Source organism: Manduca sexta, chromosome 10 (assembly GCF_014839805.1).
Source record: "Manduca sexta isolate Smith_Timp_Sample1 chromosome 10, JHU_Msex_v1.0, whole genome shotgun sequence".
In the NCBI taxonomy this organism is placed as follows: Eukaryota; Metazoa; Arthropoda; class Insecta; order Lepidoptera; family Sphingidae; genus Manduca; species Manduca sexta.
Window position 1 is genome coordinate 8,923,506 of NC_051124.1, and position 21,177 is coordinate 8,944,682.

The 21,177-nt window shown below is 33.6% G+C and overlaps 1 protein-coding gene across 1 annotated transcript in view; it reads right to left on the minus strand.

Annotated features, from left to right (window-relative positions):
* Positions 1-21,177, minus strand: part of LOC115455789 (rap1 GTPase-activating protein 1) — a gene marked incomplete at its 5' end in the record, with an annotated part of 50,764 nt that overhangs the window by 23,885 nt on the left and 5,702 nt on the right. Inside the window, 1 exon segment of the mRNA XM_030184496.2 lies at positions 5,177-5,372. Coding sequence (XP_030040356.2) covers positions 5,177-5,372 — 196 coding nt within the window.

Sequence of the window (21,177 nt, forward strand, 5' to 3'; positions counted from 1 at the left end):
CACAGGCTGATTCCGGAACGCAACACTCATGTGGGCCACTATGGTTTAACATCTTGTGTACGGTGGTCGGTATTCGGGCGGATATAAAATATATCCTACCACCAGCAAGTTGCTCCGTTCTTTAAACCTGTTTGATTCATGCATACTAACTACTAGCGAATATTTAGTACATCAACAGCCATTTATTCATGATATCCTTGGTATATAAAGTACACAATCTACAATGTACATCTTTTTGCGTGAATCTCTAGGAAGTCACGGCAGAATTTTTTACTCGTAACGAACTCATAAGACCTTGAGCACTTCAACTGTTTTTCAAGGTTACAGCAGATTTACTTGGTTATGTAGCAAAACAGTTAAAACAGTGTTTTGCTGGTTTAATTGGTTTAGTCTTTTGTATTTCTTCCGTATTATTCTGTTCTAATAAAGTTTGTTGAACGTGTGTAGGTGCGTAAAATATGACATTTTTAGTGCCGTTTACACCTACTGTAATCAAGAGAGATGTGGGACAGTATTATATAACGTGATGACATCCCCTGACATTTTTCAATAAAACTCTTAAAAGTGATCTCATGAACCTTGTTTTAACTGGCTCTGATTTAACAATTGTAAATTAACACGAATGAAGCATTTGTATTATGTTGTCATATCATGGCAAATTTATAACGATTACTTATGTTTACACGAATGGTCGAATGTGAATCCGTAAAATAGTTTCATTTCGATGATAAATTTATTCATATTCAAACACTTTTGATGTTACAAATACAATCTCAAAATTTAGATCCCAAGCTGCATAACTGTGCAGGAACCATTGTCAAAAAAATAAATAATACTACTACTATATTTATGATCTCTGGGCTTTCTGTTAAATTTGCTGTGAACGGTTTTTTTAGTATGACGCAACGATTCAATTATTCAAATTTTATATATTATAACTTGATATGCTACCACATTTTATAAGTAAGTTAAGTTTCAAGGAAAGAAAAGCCCAAATATAAATAATATACATTTTTTAAATGATCTTTATCACATTTGTTGTATATTACGGAGCCCAGCAATAACATTACATTTTGATAAACAGTTTGGTCCCATTTTGTGCTCGTTTTTCCTTCTTGGGCATATTAATAAGTACATAAATACTGTATTGCACTTTTTTTTTATTATAAGTTAAATCATTCTAGTTCTCGCGACCTCCCTTGTCGTTAGAGTCTTTCACACACAAATATGCGTAAATAAATTAGATATTTTCTTGCGCAATTTAAGTTGCAAGTCATCATCGATAATATTTGAACAATCGCTATTCATATCGCTATTTATGAATCGATTTTGCATGACTATATATCTAGTAAAGTGGTCACGTAAAGCGAATTCTAAATTATACTTTTTGTCTCTAATGTCAAAGTATTTGATTGATGAGTACAATAATAGACATATAATTTATTATGTCTCGTATACGTACATAGTTTATTGCTTTAGGCAGATTTTATACATCATTTCAGCACAATTTACTTTCCTGATCTAGACCACCTTCAACATTTTATTAGACGTTTTATACTGTTATCATTTAAACAGAATTGACTATCTAAATCTAGACCAATTCCAACTTGTAGATATTTTAAATTGTAATTCCACATTCGATGGCCAAATGGGATCATAAATTTCCAAAATATTCATCAAAACAAATCCAACGCAACCATCTAATATCAAACGGGACCGGTCTAGACTCTATTGTCTGAGATATTTTTACATGACTCTCAATACAGCGTCCTGCTTTATTGTTCAGATGTCCTTTTATCATCTGTTACAAAGAGTAATGCGAAAACCAACGTGCATATTGTGGATAGAAAGGATTTTTGCATGCCCATATTGGTAATAAAGTTATGAGAATAAAGTCGTCATTCTGTTTCGCTAGTATGACTGATGTAATAGTAAGGTTGACGAATTTTGATGTTGAACTTGTAGAAGTATTTCACTAATGTGGCCCTACATTATTGCTGAGTTACGTATATGTAAGAATTTACTATGAAACGCGTGAAGTTTGCTTTGTAAAGATGATTTAAATAATACAATAATATCAAACCAATTTTGTGAAAATCTGGCGAGCTAGTCAATAACTGTCTTAAAAACTGTAATGTTATTGGCAAATGTATTTTATTATAGCAGATATCAAACGCAATGGCAAAAGTTTAAATGAATAAAATATTAGCTGTCAAATGCATACACATTTAATAATCTACGCAAAAAGTCATGTGTCCAAATTTTGCGATATTCAAACCCAATCCACTTTTTTCGAGTCGACTCGTCAAGGATAATCATATTTTATTCATACATCGAATGAACAGATTTTAAATATGCGAATTTTACTATATTGAAATCTTTGGTAGCCTGATATTAAAAAGTATCGATTATACCTCCTTTTTTGTAAAATGTATAACGAAAAGGAGGTAAAATTAATTGACATTGCAAAAACTAGGAAACTAAATGATACAATCCACCGTTAGCGTGGGGTGACATTTTCCGAAAGAGAGCCCGAAAGAATATATAGGTAATAATAACATAATATAGGTTCTAATGATAATTACATTTTACATAAATTACGAAAGTTCCCTTTCGTAATCGTAATTAATCGTAAGTCATAATCACCGGCAGGAATCGGGTCAAATAGACCCTTCGCCACTGCAATCCACATTTTGAATCAAAAAACCCATACAATGAACAAGTATTAAACCAAACTAGTAGTATTACATAGTTTCACTTAAGATGGTCTAACTTTCGTCCATTCCAAATCACCGTGCCAAACCGCAAATGGCTTGATTTCCCAAGATATACTCTGTAACCCCATCCGTCTAATTTAATTAACGTTTTAATCAGCTAATGAGGTGCGATGTCGCTAGTTTTTGTTTTAAGTTAATTACTTATTGCGAGGTGGAAGAAAATAATCTGAGTGTAACTAATGGAGTGAAAGATAGTAAACGTTTACGATAGGGTATATGACTTATATTTATTTATAACTTTTATAAAATATGTCGAATAAATTCTAAATCAGAAGAAATCTTTGAAATCTGCTGAAAAATATACAAGTGATAAGCCATTGAAATTAGATAGTAGGAGTGAGTGTCAAAAACAGAAAAGGGACGACATACTTGGATGTGACGTCATCAGCAATTACGATGCGCGCGAAAGAAAGAGACGAGGCGATACCCTCCTTCGCGCCCACTCCTGCTTGTAGCTATATTTGAAATATGAATTACTATCTCGTTTTTTATCGAATTTTAGTTCTGTTATTGCAGCAGGACATCTTTTTTGTACTATTTGCTGTCACATATTATTAAAAAATGCACAAAATCGAACATATTCAAAAACCCTATTCTTTTGATAGACTTAATTAAATGGATAGAGAAGTAAAGACTCAAATAATACTTCAGAGCTTTATACAAAGACTCATGACACGGTCAAAAGACTTAAAAATAAATCAATGGTCGGATCTTAGGCGTGTGAGGCATTAAGTACAGGTAAAGTGGGAATTTTCTCATTCTCACGACATAGGGATTCTTATTGTCGATTCTTGGACTGGTTTATTTATTTTAACTGGGGCTTGACGTTTTTTATAGCAGTCTGAGGGTTACCGCTGTTTAGTGAATAAAGCAAGTAATTGTTAATGCGTTGCCTCTTAAGGCGGAGAAAAATGAGATATAAAAGGCGATTTATTGAAATCTAACATTATAATTTATATATCACTAAATGGTATTTATATACTATAGGTAATGATTCCATAAGTTACAACATAATCTAGAAGTACTATAGATAATATTCCATAACCTTTAAAATAATCTAGACGTAATAGAACAGTTGATGTCATAATCAAATTAAGGTGTTATTAAACCACTAATAAAGTTGTTTTTGCATCACTTAAACTAAATTATCCAGCTGGTAAATCTAAAGCGGGTACTTTCACACCTCTGTTCACATTTCCACTACTTTCTCTCGGTTACAATGATGAAAGTTATTGCACAAAAGATTTACTCGCCATTGGTAATGATTACAATTTTTTAACTCACATTTACTAGTGAAAATCTTGAGAATAAATTCAATGCCATTATTCAACGGATGAAAGTTTACAAACACCTATAGGGACCTCGATCTGATGTTTCCAGTTCCATTATGAAGGAATAAATCTACCTTTTAATATTTCATGTTTATTTACGTGTCTATAGAATATATACAATTTAATTAGTAATTTTTGCGAGTATGATATTTTTTATAGGATAGCTTCCACCGTACACAAACTGTTAAAACCAATATTGGCCAAAGAAGTGTGTCGCGTTCCGGGATCAGCCTGTATATCGTATTTATCCGGTTCAAACAGGCCGGCATAATTGTGTCGACTGTCGACGGGTAATCATCTCTCGTCATCTGAACCCATACTCCTTACCATTAGGTGCAGTGATGTAACTTTCCTATGTCCGTATAATATAATGTATACTAAGTGGGTTCAACACGCTTTTTCATCATCTCAGCCACAGGACGTCCACTGCTGAACATAGGCCTCCCCTAAGGATCTCCACGTCGACCTGTTGGAAGCGGCCTGCATCCAGCGACTTCCTGCGACCTTAGCCAGGTCGTCCGTCCACCTTGTACACGCTTTTACATTCGCTTAATAGAGTTATAATGAATTCAGACTTCAAAATGAGCTCTAATGAATACATTAGTATTATAATTTCGTATAATAATAGGAGTGTTGCATTTTTTATAATTTTGACCTAGATGGTCAGGTTAGAACTGATATATTGTTTGTATGAAAACACACACACTCACGCCTTTTTATTTGAAATGGTAGGCAGAGGCGCAACTGGTACACCCACTATCTGCCTTCTGTATTCCATCTCATGATGTTATAAGGGGTGAGCCTACCGCCATATAGGGCACACATTCCAGACTCCAGGCTTATACTGAGCATAAAAAAATCACGTTGCCCAACCAAGAACTCGAATCCGGGACCTATGCGGCCGGGTCGTTCCACGCACGCAAGACAATAACACTGAGACAGTCTATGGAGTTACTTGGTAACTTATTACAATATAGAAATAAAGACCAAAACTGCAAGCCATCTTTTTTCAATATACATATCAAAGAGAAGGATTTTTTTTTACATATTTATAGACAGATCACTTACCAGGTTTCGCCAGCGTCTCCTCAAGCAGTTTCCGACTGGCCTGGCACGCGGCCGCGACCCGTCTTGCCAGGGCAGGTGCGCCGGGCGATGACGGCGGTCCATGCGGGGCTGGCACCCGAGACTCGGAGCTCGAGGTGCGCTCGGAGACCACAGCGGCGCTCACGGACACCGGCCGCCGCGTGTCAGTTCTTGGCCCCTGGAGACAGAAGGTTCATTGAACAACCATTTAATAAATGGTGTTGAGAGGCTTATTGACTTCGTTTCAAACTTATTTATAATCAGCACTTCTTTATGTTTTTTTATAATAGTTAAAATTTTTCGAAAATGTCGCTCAATTCAATCAGCCTTTCAACCATCGATATACGTTTTATGAATAGTGTGATAAAATAATAAAGTATTTTTTTTTTATTCTAGTACTGTAAAATGATAACTGAAGCTTGATTTTAATAAGTACAGACTACAATCTAAATATAATGTCCGCTAGCAAGTAATGATACGTTAAATACGATATATCTATCCTGATACACAAATCCGCTAAAGTATTGTCATCAACTGTCAATATTTTGGTAATTTCATGCACACATTTAAAATTTAATATATTTCTGTTTCTTTTACTCGCATTTCGATAACTAAAGAAAACTTGATCAATTAACATTCATCATCGATTGAAAACCATTAAATCGAGTTTGTTATCGCATAATGACCTTAATGGACCGCGTTCAGTTTGTTTGTAATTCTACTAGAAAGGAAGCTAATCTTGTACAGTCAGCGACGCAAGTACCGTGACGGGTGAAGAACATTGAACTCGCACCGTGAGATTCTACCATTGTTATTTTTCACTCTAACTGTACTGATCCACACAATTTCTTGTGGTGAAGTTGTTTATCCGAACTATTTAGATTGGCAAGAATGATTTTAAAGCCACGTTTAATACTGGCCTATATAAATCGATTTTAAATATCGAATCGAATAAAATAAATGCCATTCACAGTGACATGTCATTTTAAAAGAAACGAATTCAGGTGACACAAACTGGCTGGATAACGGTTAATTTACGAAATTAACAAAATTGATCGCCGCATTGGACTGCACGTTGGCCCATAAATTTCCCCCTGCCCCCGCGAACACCATCAAAAGTTTAAAATTGGAAGCCGGCGGAAGCATTAGCCGAACCGTTGACAGGAACTCGAAACAAGTAGCGCGGAAAACTTTCGAGTGATTTCCACTTTGATCAAATAAGTCGGTTGTCGGTTATTCCATGTTTACTTCATTCGCACGCGAATATCTAAAATTGCCCGTAATTGTTTATAATAAAATTAAAAACGTTAAAATACAAAATTTTTATTAATTGGATGGAGCTATTTTGTAATTTTTTTAGAAAATATAAATTATTTCTGCATCGTATCGAATACGTTTTAAAAAAATCAATCGATATGTAATTAGATCGATTAAACGTAAATGATAAATCATTGATACTTTATTATGATCTGTGACTGATATATTACAGTAAGAAGTTAATCAATGCTCAAAAATAACTTTAAACCTAACTGCATAGCCAAAAGGAGGTTCGATAAACTCTTCAAAAACTAAATAAGCGTACATTAGTCTAACAATGGAAAAAATTTGATCATGAACTTGTTTGTAGTCGGTTTATTACAATACTAATAAAGCTTTATTACACACGTAACGTTAATTATGAAATGGACTTTATAGTGGTAGTATAATGGTGGAAATTTTTACCTTTCTACTTCAGCTACGTGTAAACGCATTATAAAAATTACAATGAATGGAAAAACACGTACATACAATTATGTGGGTCTCATAAAAATGTTTAAATGATTACCATGTAGACTGAATTATGTTAGTCACAGTATGTTTAGTTTTATAGATATTTTTTTTATTAATTATCTATTTATTTATTTAGATAATAATTAAATATTATACCTTGACTTATAAGTACAACTATGTTCGCCTACGTGATGAATAAAGCTTATTTATCTATACGATTATAAGTATACGTTCAAGTATGAATGTATGGCGTAATTACTAAAATATAAAACTCGATTTGAACAACTTCTAAATATATGCTACTTATATTTCGTGAAGTTTATTCGAGCACGGAACTTAATACGAATAAAGCTACGAACTAGAGCTATTTACAATATGACTTATGGTTCGGAAGTCTTAATAGTATTCGATAGAGTTGATCCGATAATGGCAAATATTGTTTCTGACTTTTTGTTTCTAGGCAGCGGCTTCACTGATGACAACGCGGATGTTCAAAAACAACGGTGACGATTCACTATTCAAGGGACCGTCAGTTGGTCTGTCTTAGCATGCTACAAATATATTGAAAAGTACTATTAAACTTAGCTGATGAAAAAAAACCTCTTTATAAAATAATAAATAATTAAAGCAATTTAAACTATACATTAACAGTCATAAAATCACGCAATAGAACATAGCTGTGGATTTTGTATCACACGACTGCGCTGGTTTGGCTTCATCGACATTATGTAAAACACAAATCCTCATTATCTTTACTTGTTGGTTTCATTTGATGACATTGTAATGTGGTTGTTGCTAAGCGGATTTTCATTGGATTTAAAACAGTTATTTGTGTACGGTATTATGTAGAATTGTAGTGCGTGTTAATATTTTTGGAGTTATTTGTATTTTAACATAATATAACACGTATTAATTATTTTCAGGGCTAGGCAGACACTTCTCACAGGCTTCTGCCAGCTCTGCTAAGCCCATAAAGAAGGGGGCGAAGAAATTGCCATTTACCGGGGAAAAGGCGACTAATATACACCTTTTTTATATAGTTTAATATTAATAAATTAAATTGACATAATGAACTAACTGGTCCTAAAATGTACCTCTTATGTAACGGAAAATCGACTTTATTGCAACAAGCTAAGTACTTTCCTGAAACAGATCACATTTCGAATATTGTTTTGTCTCCTCTATTTATAGGCTAAAGAAAGCCATTACATTCCCACATTTAATTACAAATAGACGACAAATGTAGCGTATAATTCTCTTTTAGCGACTCATTACACGAGACTAATGTGTGAAGCATTTGTTCGCGTAATGTTTTACATTTAATTGAAAGTGTGTAAAACTGAAATTGAGGAGCATTGACCTAAGATTCTACAGAAGACGGATTTATTATAAGTTCTTAAAAGCGAATGAGTTTTCGAAGAAAAGCAGACAGTTATTTTAATATGTCTTTAATATAAAATAATATCAAAATATATAAATACGAATAAATCTAATCTCTTACTTTTATTACTTCGGTCTTTGCTTTGCGACCTTATGGATTCCTGAAACCGCAACAAAAAAGCGTCGATCTTTGAAGTTGAAGTTAAGGACAGCTTCTAACAAACCCTTTTAAATATAAATTTAAGTAAGGTAGTGTAACTGAAGATAGCCCGGTTTCTAACATGGCCCACCATCTATGTTTTTGGTTGTTTTGTAAGGCAAAATACTTATAATACGACTTTTTGTCAGTTTTGATTATTAAATTTTAGAATATAAAGCCATGTATCGCAATTTAATCAAAGCTTTTTTATATTCTTTAAAATTAAGTGGGGCATCAGTGGTCCCTTTACCTTATAATAATTTTACACAAATGTATATAAACCAATTATTTTAATAACAATTTAATAAATATTTTATTTGTCCTGAAGTTTATAATCATTAATACGCTTTCATTGTCTAATTAAATTTAACAATAAAGACGATTTTAGAAGCTAAATATTTGCAAGCGACCTAAACGTTTTTACGCCTAAAATTCATTCGAGCATGTTTTCCTGTAATTAGCTGCCGAAAGACAAGGGCAAATGTATTTTTAATTGTGTTATTGTTCTTGCTACACTGAACAAATATGACTAATCACTGTGTCCAGTGTTAGGGGAGCGCAAAAAATACCCCAAGACGCGTAATACTTTCGGGCAACGATCCCTACATTATGGTACAGTCAGGCACAATTAAAAATAATAAAATTTGGATATTGTTAATTTCCTATTTGAATTGTTGATAGGTCCAGTGTTAGGGGAGCGGAAAAAATACCCAAAGACGCGTAATACTTTCGGCCAACGCTTCCTGCATTATGGTACAGTCAGACGCAATTAAAAATATGGATATGTTTAATTTCCTATTCGAGTTGTTGCTAGTATTACTGACATTCTTGGAAGGAGGAATAAAACGAAGTATTTTTATACTGCCGTAAATAGATTTTTGTTCCATTTTTGAGTTGTTTTGTTGTAAAATCCTCTTTATTAACATAAATACACAATTAACTTTGTAACATTGTACTCCTAGTAAAATACAACCACATTCACTTATTCGATACATTCTCAATAAATAAATAAAAATCACTTCTCTCTCGATCGAAGAACTAAATTAGTTTAAATATATTCGACATTCTCATTAATCTGGCGAGATATCGCTCGATGCCGAAATAGTTCTAAAACTGTGTCTAATCCGGCCGGCGAACTGCATCGACCGGTTTACTCTCGTAACGTTTTGGTCCAACTTATATATAGATTACTAGAGTTTATTAAAACTAGCTGGTATCCGAGTTTGTGTGAAAAACCTGGCTCAAAGTTATTGTGTAGTTATTACAAGGAATACTTAAAGTTGATCTTGTTATTGTTATGTTATGAATTTCACGCTGTGTTGTCCGAATTTCTGAGATAGATTTAGACTTATGGATACTTATTAAAAGTCTATGCGTTGCATACGCTTTTGAAATCCTTATCTCACGAGCAGAGAAAGACATTTATTTTTCTATTTTAATGTAACATTACCTCAAATAGTAACAGTGATTAAATAACACAAACAAAAAGAAATACCAATAATTTATTAAGTGTTATCTTTTTTATGTTAAAAAATAAGTTTGTAGTAAAGTCATCTGATATAACCTTTATCGCGATTGCATGACTGGTTAATGATAAAATACGTGGTAACAAATTTTTCCTTACACGCATTCAAGTTTTCATTTGAAATCACATTATGATTGCGATCTTATATTGAAGTAGACGAAAGTGTGAAATTGCGTAGCAATAAAAGTGTTTCACTGGTCGCATAAACCGTTCCATCAAAGTTTATTACAGAAGTCATAGAGAAAACACAAAGAGACACTGGTGGTAGGCCACTCATATGTGAAAGACCGTCTGGGTAGGTACCACCGCAATGTCTATATCTGCCACCAAGCAACAAAGTATACCAAACAATATTTTGTAATTCAAGGTGTTGGATGGTGTTTCTATTGTTTATGGGCGGTCGTATCGCTTCCCATCAGGGGAACGGCAAGCGCGTCTCATCATTCAAAGCAATAAAAAAAAGAAAACATACAGGCTATGTATATGTTATTTTATAATTTATAATGCACATTCCGTACACTTTCGATATTAAATTATCAAAATTATTATTACGATTTGCTTAACGTAATAGTTTATGGTTGTTTAAAACCATTTAGAAACATATTTTTTCATAAATTTAATTTTCGAACCCTCTATCACTCAAAATACATACATTCATAACTATTTTATTCTTTAAAGGAATAATATTAAATTATAACGCGTCCGGGTATTTTAAAGTGGGGTGCGTACTACACAGTCCCCTCATATTATTACACTTGAGGCTTGCTTCCTTACATAAATATTTTATGAGTAAAATCTAAGGTACGCGGTTGGCAGCTCATGCGAATCACTGTTATGACAAGTAAATTAGTGTATTCATACTAAATATGTTTGACGTAATTTAAAATGGAAAAGAAAAGCGATTTTATATAAAGCGGAAGATATTTAATTTTTATATTTAGTTAAAGGCTGTACGGTTATAGTCTGGAAAGTTCTTTGTGTGCGAAACCACTGAATCAATGTTAAAGATATTAAGCGCACATACGTACGTATTAGGTGTTAAAACCCGCCATATTAGCTCACGTAAAGGTGTCGCATTTCGGGATCAGCCTGTGTATATCCCGTTCCAACAGGCCGGCATAATTGTTTCGATTGCCGAGGAGTAATCATTTCTCGCCTGTCAATATTCTATTGGATCCCACTCTACATACTATCTGGTGCAGCGGGGTTACCTTACCGTGGTCGCATTATAAAAAATGTATGAAATGCAAACAATTCATAGTAAAGATTTTCCGACGCTGAATGTAAATAAATTCTACACAATTATGCACGCGTTGTTTTAAATTAATTCCGCGACAACTTATACTTCCATAAAACAAAACCAAAAATTTTCTCAATATCAGATTTGTATGTGTAAACGCAAACCTTTAGTGCAGCGTCAAAAAATATTTACATTTCCGTTCACGTCTAACCATTTGTGCTACTTCGCAATATTTTTCTGTCTCGAACATTTTAAAATACAAGTTTGTATACACAACTGTACCAATTTAACGTAAACATGAAGCGTTTCGCAGTCGGTGTCGACGTCGCACCGCCATGATTGGTTTGTGATCGAAAGTAAATTGCTGGGATGCGGTCGCGCCATGCAGGCATCAGCGAAATTTCTATTGCATTGTAAGGCATGGCTGAAACTTCAATACTAAGGTTATGACGCGATTTGATCCAAGTTTTGACGTTTTAATTATTCTCGCAGCGTCGCTTTGCGAGTCGATGCGAGGGACTAGTTTTAAATTGGCGTGCCTTGTTACTTTGTATATGAAGTTTCAAATAAATTTCTTTATTAATGTACACTTATGCACTAAGGTTTGCTTAAAAAAAAATATAAAAAAAACTAAACTTAATTAAGTTTACCACTGAAATTTGAACATGTCAGCAACGATAAAACTAAAATAAAAAAATAGCAGTTAATGATGCGTCAACAAAATATACATAAAAAATCTTGTACAATTAAAAATAAAACTTATTATCGGTACGGAATACGGTTCATATTTTAAAAATAATCCAGTGCTTAACATTCTCATAGAACTACAACACTAGTGACGTATCATGACGTCAGTGTTTAATGACAGAATCATGTAAGTGCTTGTTCAGTAAACACGTGTGAGCATTAAGCTGAGCATTATCTCGCTGCAAACACTAATGTGATAAATGATAAGTTAAATAGAGTACTTCAGTATAGATCGCGCGGCATTTGTTGAATACAATGTAAAGAAATCTGTGGTATATATTTGATGGGATAAGTCCTATCTTTTAATAATGATTAAGCAATGGAAAGAATGAGTATTTTTGTTGTTACTTAATTTATAGTAGATAATAAATGGAACAGTAATAAGTGGCGATAGCTTAGTTGGGTGTGGAACGGACTGCCGAGACGAATGTCCGCGTTCAAATCCCAAGGACACATTTTGAATTTTTTATAATTATGTTTATTCTTTGTGAATTATCGCTTGCTTTGACGAAGAAGGAAAAAATCGTTAGGAATCCTGCATACCTGAGAAATTATTTATAGGAATTTTAAGGATATGTGCAATGTGTACCATTCCGCACTAGGCCAGCGTGGTGGACTAAGACCTTTATCCCTTTCAGTAGTAGAGGAGGCCCGTGCCCAGCAGTGGGACAGTATATAATACAGGTCTGATATTATAATTACCTAACGCTAAAGCTAAAGCTACTTCTGAATACTATAGGCTTATTATCCGGGGAAATATTTATCACAACACACAATTTGTAACAATTGTGTGTAAAGTGTGAAAAAAAACTTGGTAATTTTTCAACGTTTGAGATTGATATTATACCTTTTTGATATTTAACCAATATGTTTTTGGCATTAGTATTTAGCGTATAAAGGAGTCCCATATTCACAGTTATATATAAATTTAGACTACTTTGACGTGAATACATAAATCACCACATAACTCGTATAGTTTATTAAACAGACTTAAAGATAGTTAAAAATGAAATACGCATTGGATGTCGTCCAATCTTCTCTCGATAGTTTATCAAATTGCGTCAGTTTTTCAGCTTAGAAACAGATTAAAAGTAAGTATATTTTTTAATTCAAATCGAAAGCTACTGCGTCTTATTTTTTAATATAAACAAATAAATCAATCATCTTCTCAGTAAACAAATGAATAATTTATATTTCTATTTACCTTATCATTTTCATCGCATTGGCTAATGTCATTGCCAAATTATAGTAATATTTCTTCTAACATATAGACAATAATGAACAACATATTATACTGTATTATCTATACTAATATATAAGGCTAAAGTGTTTGTTTGTATAAACGGGCTAATCTCACGAATTACTAAACCGAAATTGATTTTTTTTTCAATAATAGGAAGGTTCATTACTCCTGACTGCTATAAACTACTTTTTACCCCGGGAAATATCAAGCGGTACTTTTAACCCGAAAAAAGTTCCTTCAGGCGGGCGGAGTCTTTCGCAAAAGCTGGTATAAAATATAATTGCTGAATATCAAGCTAAATAAACGTAGAAATCACTCGGTTTGAATTATATTTTTTCAATTTATCAATTGAAAATTTATTAAAGATTGAATTTACACAATTAATACCTCTATAGATATTTTTTTCTGTGTTCTAGTTTGTTCATGTTTTATCTCTACTTCATGAATGAAAGGACTGCCTCGGTGGCGCAATTGTACTGCATGCGCGGTACAACAGCGCTCTGCGGTCCTGGGCTCGAATCCCGGGTAGGGCAAAATGATATTTGCGTTTTTCTGCTCAGTATCAGCCCGGAGTCTGGAATTTGTGCCCGATATGGCAATAGGTTCACCCCCTATCACATCATGGGACGAAACACACTTGGCGAAGTGTGTGCCCTGGTTGCGCCTCTGCATACCCCTTCGAGAATAAATGCATGATGTTGTGGGTGTGTGAATGAAAGCGTTGGAGCGTCGAACTCTATGGGTCTTTCTTGAGGATGCTGCGCCTATTGTTCGTCTAACGATACAGAAACTGAAAGATAAAGCAACATCCCTCAATATAATATGGTACCGTAATTTTACAAGTTACAGTTGAGTGACGAAGGAACGTATCTTGTTAATGTCTTGGGTGGTGTTTATGGGAAATTTCGAGAAGATTCTTCTTTGACGGTTGAAGTTTAAGACAGAAGTTTTGACGTTATAGAGAAAATGTCTTTTGTGAGTACACAGTAATATTACAAAGGGGGAAATATTGTAGGGGCTAATAAGTGCAACTGCTGAAGCGATTTTGAAAACTTTCATTAATGAGAAGCTATTTTTAAGTACTCTAGGTTATTTTTTATCCCGGAAAACTTTTTCTCACGGGCGAAGTCACGGTTATAAACTAATTACATATAAAATGCAACAGTAGTAAATAATATCACAAATATTTTTTTCTGTTACTATTTAAATATATCCTACATAATTATTTCTCATATTTTCCGTAGAAGTAGTACTTTAAAGGTCTACCTGTCGTAAAGTTTTAATGCGTGTTTTTGATAAAGTAATTTTAATTACCATATTTCGTGACACGATTTTTTAACTTTATGAATGTTTTAAATGTGAACTTTAGAATTTATTACACAGTTTCCGGCATGTATAAAAATATTTCAATTTCTAAGTATTGTGTGATTTGTCAAATAAATGTATTCAAAAATATTCTCCAAGAGAAAATTTTGTATTTTTCAAGAAAACAGAATGAATATGAAAAAGTCATGTAAAAATTTAAGAAGAAAACAAATAACGACACGCTATCTGGATAATTGCTTTGCAAACGCGAAGTTTCGAGTACCATTCCAGCGACAAATGTTTATGTTAAGTACATTTTCAACGATTCCATTATTTTATGACAAAAATTGAACAAAAGTCGCTTAAAATAAGTTGTATCTAAACAGTCGAAGATGCAAAATTTTTATTAATAAAATACGGCGATAAACATTCGAAATTCAAATAACAAAACTCCTATAAAACCATTTAATATTAATCTAGGTAGCGGAGATTTAAACAATAATTCGAATTTTAAATTGTAAGACGTATTAAAAACGTGAACGCGAAACGAGAGCTTCCTAGTTCCCGTAATTGCGTTTATCGGAGCGTTAAATGAGCGTTGCGATCTTTAATCAGTTGAGATTCTTTTTTTAAAATTTCACGGCACAAGCCTGCCAGTTTGTTTACTGTAATTTTTTACCCTTTATCTATGGTAATCGATTGTTTCGGAACTAAATCCTCTTTGGTGAAAAATTGATTAAAGATTTTGAATTAAACTTATCTCCGCAAGTACTGTTAACGGAATTAGATCTATAAAATCGGTGACTTAAAAGTTAATACTGCCTATTTTCTCCAATTTGTGGAACGACAAACTCATACTAATATTAAGACTTCAATATTGAAGAAATAGAAAAAAAAAACTATGAATTTACAAAACAATAGATTGATAAACAAACATTATTTTCAAATTAAATTTACAACATACAATTAAAACGTAATAGATATGAACATAAAGAAAAAAACAAATAAACAAATCACTCTTACTATTTGTTAACGTTAACAAAATCTATTGTTCGAGAAGCGGGTTAATTACTTGTAGAAGAATAACCTATTGTTTTCCTATCTCAACGTAGATTCATACTGGCATATATGCTCTGTACTAGATTAAAACTATAATTAAGCCATAGACTACCAATCGTTTTTTAAAAAGTAATTACATTCTACATTTAATATGTGAAACTACACCAAAAAGTTACGTCATAGTAACCACAGGTTAGATGATTCAGCTCTTTAGTAATTTTCTAGACTCTATACATTTCAAACTTTTTATAGACGACCAAGTCAAACTTTTTAGTATCGCCAAAGCCATCATTATATAATTTCTAATAGCTATAGACCGACAAATTAACATATATTAAGCTTATTTACTCCCCTTATTTTAATATTTGTTATAACGAAGCCTGAAAACCGCCTACTTTAAACTATAAAACAAAGACCGCAATGTTACGTTTATTATACAATACCTAATTTATTCATCCAATTGCAAGCCGCAATCTGCATACAAGCCGGCTTACAACATAAGTCGTAAGCGTAAATGTCACACGCATAACATAAGCTATTGTGATCATCATTGCGTTAGGCACGGCCGTCACCTATTCTGACGGCTAGGGTCGTTACTTCTACACTGCACAGTTACAAACTGATGATAGGGTTGCCACTTCCAAGTTGAAAATCATTCATTGCTAAATATGACCAGGGCGATACATTAACTAGCCGGTGGTGCACAGATTATAAATAAAAATAGGTAGGGTTGCCACTGGCTTATATTTTGTGTTCTTTTATTACTCACGTTACATTACGTTTGGTGTATATTTGAGCCTAATTTCCGGGTAGGGCTGCCGCTGGCTTATACTTATGTAAGATCTTATTCTTTTATTACTCATATTCCATTACGATTCGTGTATATTTGAGACATTTTGCAGACAGACACCGCCATCTATACGAAAATCATTAAAACACACGCCGAGTAATGAACCACTTGCATAGGCACAACGAATCTGGCTTTATTCAAAAAGTTCACAATCGCGAGTGAGTGTATTTCCCTCACAAAGCGAACGCTGAGCTCCCAGGATTGCATCATTGTGTTGAACAAAAATGCTGCAGTGCTAATTTTGCATGCGCCGCGTTCCTGAATGCCATTACGAGCTTGCCAGCCCTGTGATGAGAAGCACCCGAATAAAGCCAGGTATTTGAGTATATATCGCAATAAAGCCGGGTAAAACTGAATCAGCTAGGATTGGCGGATTTTTTTGGAAATTGATATTCGTTTGGAGACAATTTCGGTATTTTGTGACGTGTTGATACTTTATAAATTTTTAATATGCATGCAATGAAGGTTCAGTTGTTACTTTTATTTATTTTACAATTTTAGGAAAGCCTACAAATTTATTATAAAAAGAAAAACAATTTTTTAAAATTAAATATGTTCTTAATTTGCTGATAAACTTCCTCATATTTTTATCTATATACACATGTACCACTGTGACCATTATGTTTATTACAGATATTTTTTTTTTCATGTATCTTGAAGTTAATTAAGCCTGCTTATACAGTAGGTCAAGAAATCAAAATCTATACGAAATATAAGTGGACAAACTTAGTGCGTAGAAGATTAGAAATTACACCCTACAGTGCTATATGACTCAAAACGTCGTCTTAAACTGTCGACTATAGGTGAAATACTTACACCTCTGTCCACCAGTTTACGATACCAGCGTGACCTTACACAAAGCATGACCTTACATATATACCATGCATATCTCTCACGAGTATATTTTATAATTTAAAATGCTTGAAATATTCACATGACATTGACAAGAAAGCGTTTGTAATTGTTTGGATCACTTATACTACACGAAAATTAGTTTCTCACCCACAATAGATACAGTTAAATGACACACAATGTTACCATTAAGCATTGTCTGGTAAACGTGAGACGTAAACTATGTAGGTTTACGTTCAAGTGACTAGATATCTACAATGTACAGTCAGTTAAATAAATGTATTCGGATAAAGACTTTGCATGAAATTTTAATTAATATGGGACGTCTTCCTTGAAACGAATATATTCGTTGGGAGTAGTTGTACACGTCCTCAAATTTCACGCGATTCATCGCATCAACTGTACGACGCAGTGCCAGCGGCTTCTATCTAAAAAACTGATTTGTTATTTTCTATGGGACAGGATTACAGGAATAAAGAGCCAGTATATTTATCTAAAACATGGTCTACTCTTGTGCCAAATTTCATCCAAATCTGACCAGCTTTTTTTGTAATGTCTAACAATTAATATTCAAACATTTTCACAAGTTTTCACATTTACAATGTTAATAAGATAGGAAGTAAGATTACCTTATACTTACATATGTAAAATGTAATGTGGATACCCATTTGGAGTTAATCTCTGGAACTATTAGTCTGTTATTGCGAACTATCTCCACAATATAGACCTACAGCATCCCTAAATGCTGGCTACATTTTACCCTGAGTGCGGACTTCAACGTGGATGGATCCGTTAGCAAAACCTACTTTTAATATTATAAACAAGCACTCATTCGAAATATCCCATGATATTATAACGAAATATCTACGTAACACGTTCCACAAACACATTTTAACCCATTACATTACACAAGCTGCATGGAACCATTCTAACAAAAGCGTATTATGTATACAAAATGTAAAATGGAACAGGGTTGCTATAGAAAGCATAAGAAGTGATGCGGCAAAATTCGCCCAAGACGTGTGGATGCGATGCGTACGGTATGAACACGCCAACAAAACAACGCATAATAATTATGGAATAATACATACATATGGCAACACATGCGTGAGCGACTGTACCAGGGATGCGTCACGTACAACTTTTATTCCAAATTTGAATTTTGACGTGCGTACCTGCCAGTCTTTTAATTAAATTAATTAAAAAGAAATTAAATATGCCAGCCAGTGGCAAAATAGAAGAGGTTAATATGATATTGAAATTTATTAGAGAAAAAATTATATGTCATATTTAAATATATTAGTCAGCAATAATATATATTATATTACTCAAGAGACTCACAATAAAATATGAAAACTTATTAAAAAATACGTTTATGAAAATACGAAACCATATTACGCTAATTCGAAATAATTACAAACAATTCCCATGCCCTAATGTTTATATAATAACACGCAAATGTCTATAACAAAGGCATTCAGTTGTCTTCAATGTCACATTTCGTCGGCTAAGATTGAGGTTAATGGCAACATGAGCGTAACAAGCCTGCGCATTCGTCTCGCCTCGCTGGCTTCAAGTGACTTACCTTAAGAATTTAATATATTCAGAGTATAGCTTCCCGTGCAGTTGCAGCGTGTATTTAGATATTAAACGTCGCTTGAGTGGGCTTAGGTTTTGCAAGGAACGCGTTTATTAAGACGCCTAAAATCTCAAGGTGTCTCTGCTATGTACGCCAAATAATAAAGCCGACTTTATTAAAAAGGTTTAACAGGTACAACGATTAATATTGGTGTTTTAACTTATACAACAATTGAAGAGTCTAGAAAAAATATCTATATCGTCATTCCATTTTCAAAAATTGCAGTGTTTAAAAATACTCCAATAAAATATGATTTATTTATTTGAAAACTATGTCGTCGCTGCATAGACAATCAACAATACGGATATCAACCAAAAACGATTCCATTTTCAAATCAATTTGTTAAAATTCCGCGGCGTTCCAAACAGCTCGAATAGTTTAAAGTCGCATATCAATCTGGACACTGTTCAAATCCAATCTAACACCCGACACGCTCAACGCTGAATAAAATCGATATAAAAGTATTTATTTCCATTGGTCTAGACGTGGGCTAACTGCGTTGGTTGAAGGTTCAGATTCGCTAATACTTATAACCTATTCTATTATATAAAGCTGAAGAGTTTGTTTGTTTGTTTGTTTGTTTGAACGCGCTAATCTCAGGAACTACCGGTCCAAACTGAAAAAATCTTTTTGTGTTGGATAGCTCTTTGTTCGTGGAGTGCTATAGGCTATATATCATCACGCTATACCCAATAGGAGCGGAGCAGTAATGGCTAATCTCAGGAACTACCGATCCAAACTGAAAAAATATTTTTGCGTTGGATAGCCCTTTGTTCATAGAGTGCTATAGGCTATATATCATCACGCTGTACCCAATAGGAGCGGAGCAGTAGTGGCTAATCTCAGGAACTACCAATCCAAACTGAAAAAATATTTTTGCGATGGATAGCCCTTTATTCGTGGAGTGCTATAGGCTATATATCATCACGCTATACCCAATAGGAGCGGAGCAGTAATGGCTAATCTCAGGAACTACCGATTCGAAATGAAAAAATCTTTTTATGTTGAATAGCCCTGTGTTTGTGGAGTGCTCTGAGTTATATATCATCACGCTATGACCAATAGGAGCGGAGCAGTAATGAAACATGTTGCAAAAATGGGGACAATTTATTAGTTTTGAGAGCTTCCGTTGCGTGCGCTGCATAAACGGTTAAAGTTATGCAACAATGATGTATGACGGGATTGTTCCTCTTAAAAAGTTCTAAAAAATATATTATAAAACAAAGTCCCCCGCTGCATCTGCCTGAACGTGTTAAACTCAAAAACTACCCAACGTATTAAGATGAAATTTGGTATGGAGACAGTTTGAGACCCTGGGAAGAACATAGGCTCCCGGGAAACTACTACTTTTATAACGGAAAACTTTAGCCTGAAAAACTTTATAACGCGGGCGGAGCCGCGGGCAAAAGCTAGTTCTATTATAAGATTACAGAGAATAATGATTCTACGGAAATAACTAGGTATGATTTAAAATAATGTTATTACTTTATATTATTTTTTAACTGCGTAGGGAGTTTACAAAAGTAGAGATACAATGTTACGCTATTAAAAAGTATATGAAATCGTAAAAACAAATTTTTACCGATGGAAATCTTTATTCAACTTCCACTTTATAAGAGTGTAGTACTCTAAAGCACAATTTCTAGAATTCAATGTACTTAAAATAGAAGATAGTTCTTAGAGCTAGTTGGGGTTTATTTCTGTGAAATTCATGAGAACTTTGATAATATTCTATAAATATTCTATTGATCTTTATGTATTGTCTGTAAAAACCGACGTTTAAATTTTTTGACTTCTAATTGAACTTTTACACTAAAAAACAAATGTTGGAACGGTAATCATTATCTCTTATATTAGAACTCTTTTCAAACTATCAGATAATGTATTTTTTTATATCGACTAAAACTATAGAGGTTCATGAAAGTCAAAACCTTTCCAAAACAAGTATCATAGTATCATATATACATCTTTTAAAAAAAAGAATCCTTAATATATGTTAATAATATACTAAACACTACGCTTCTTTTAATACCAAGCACCGAATTTCTCCAACATCCAATAACATTTCCACTCTGACCTGCAATCCGTCGAACACACATGAATCTGCTCTTTAATTTCGAAAGCTTAATGACCAATATTGCGTGTGCATTGCGGAAATCATTTGCATTGCATCG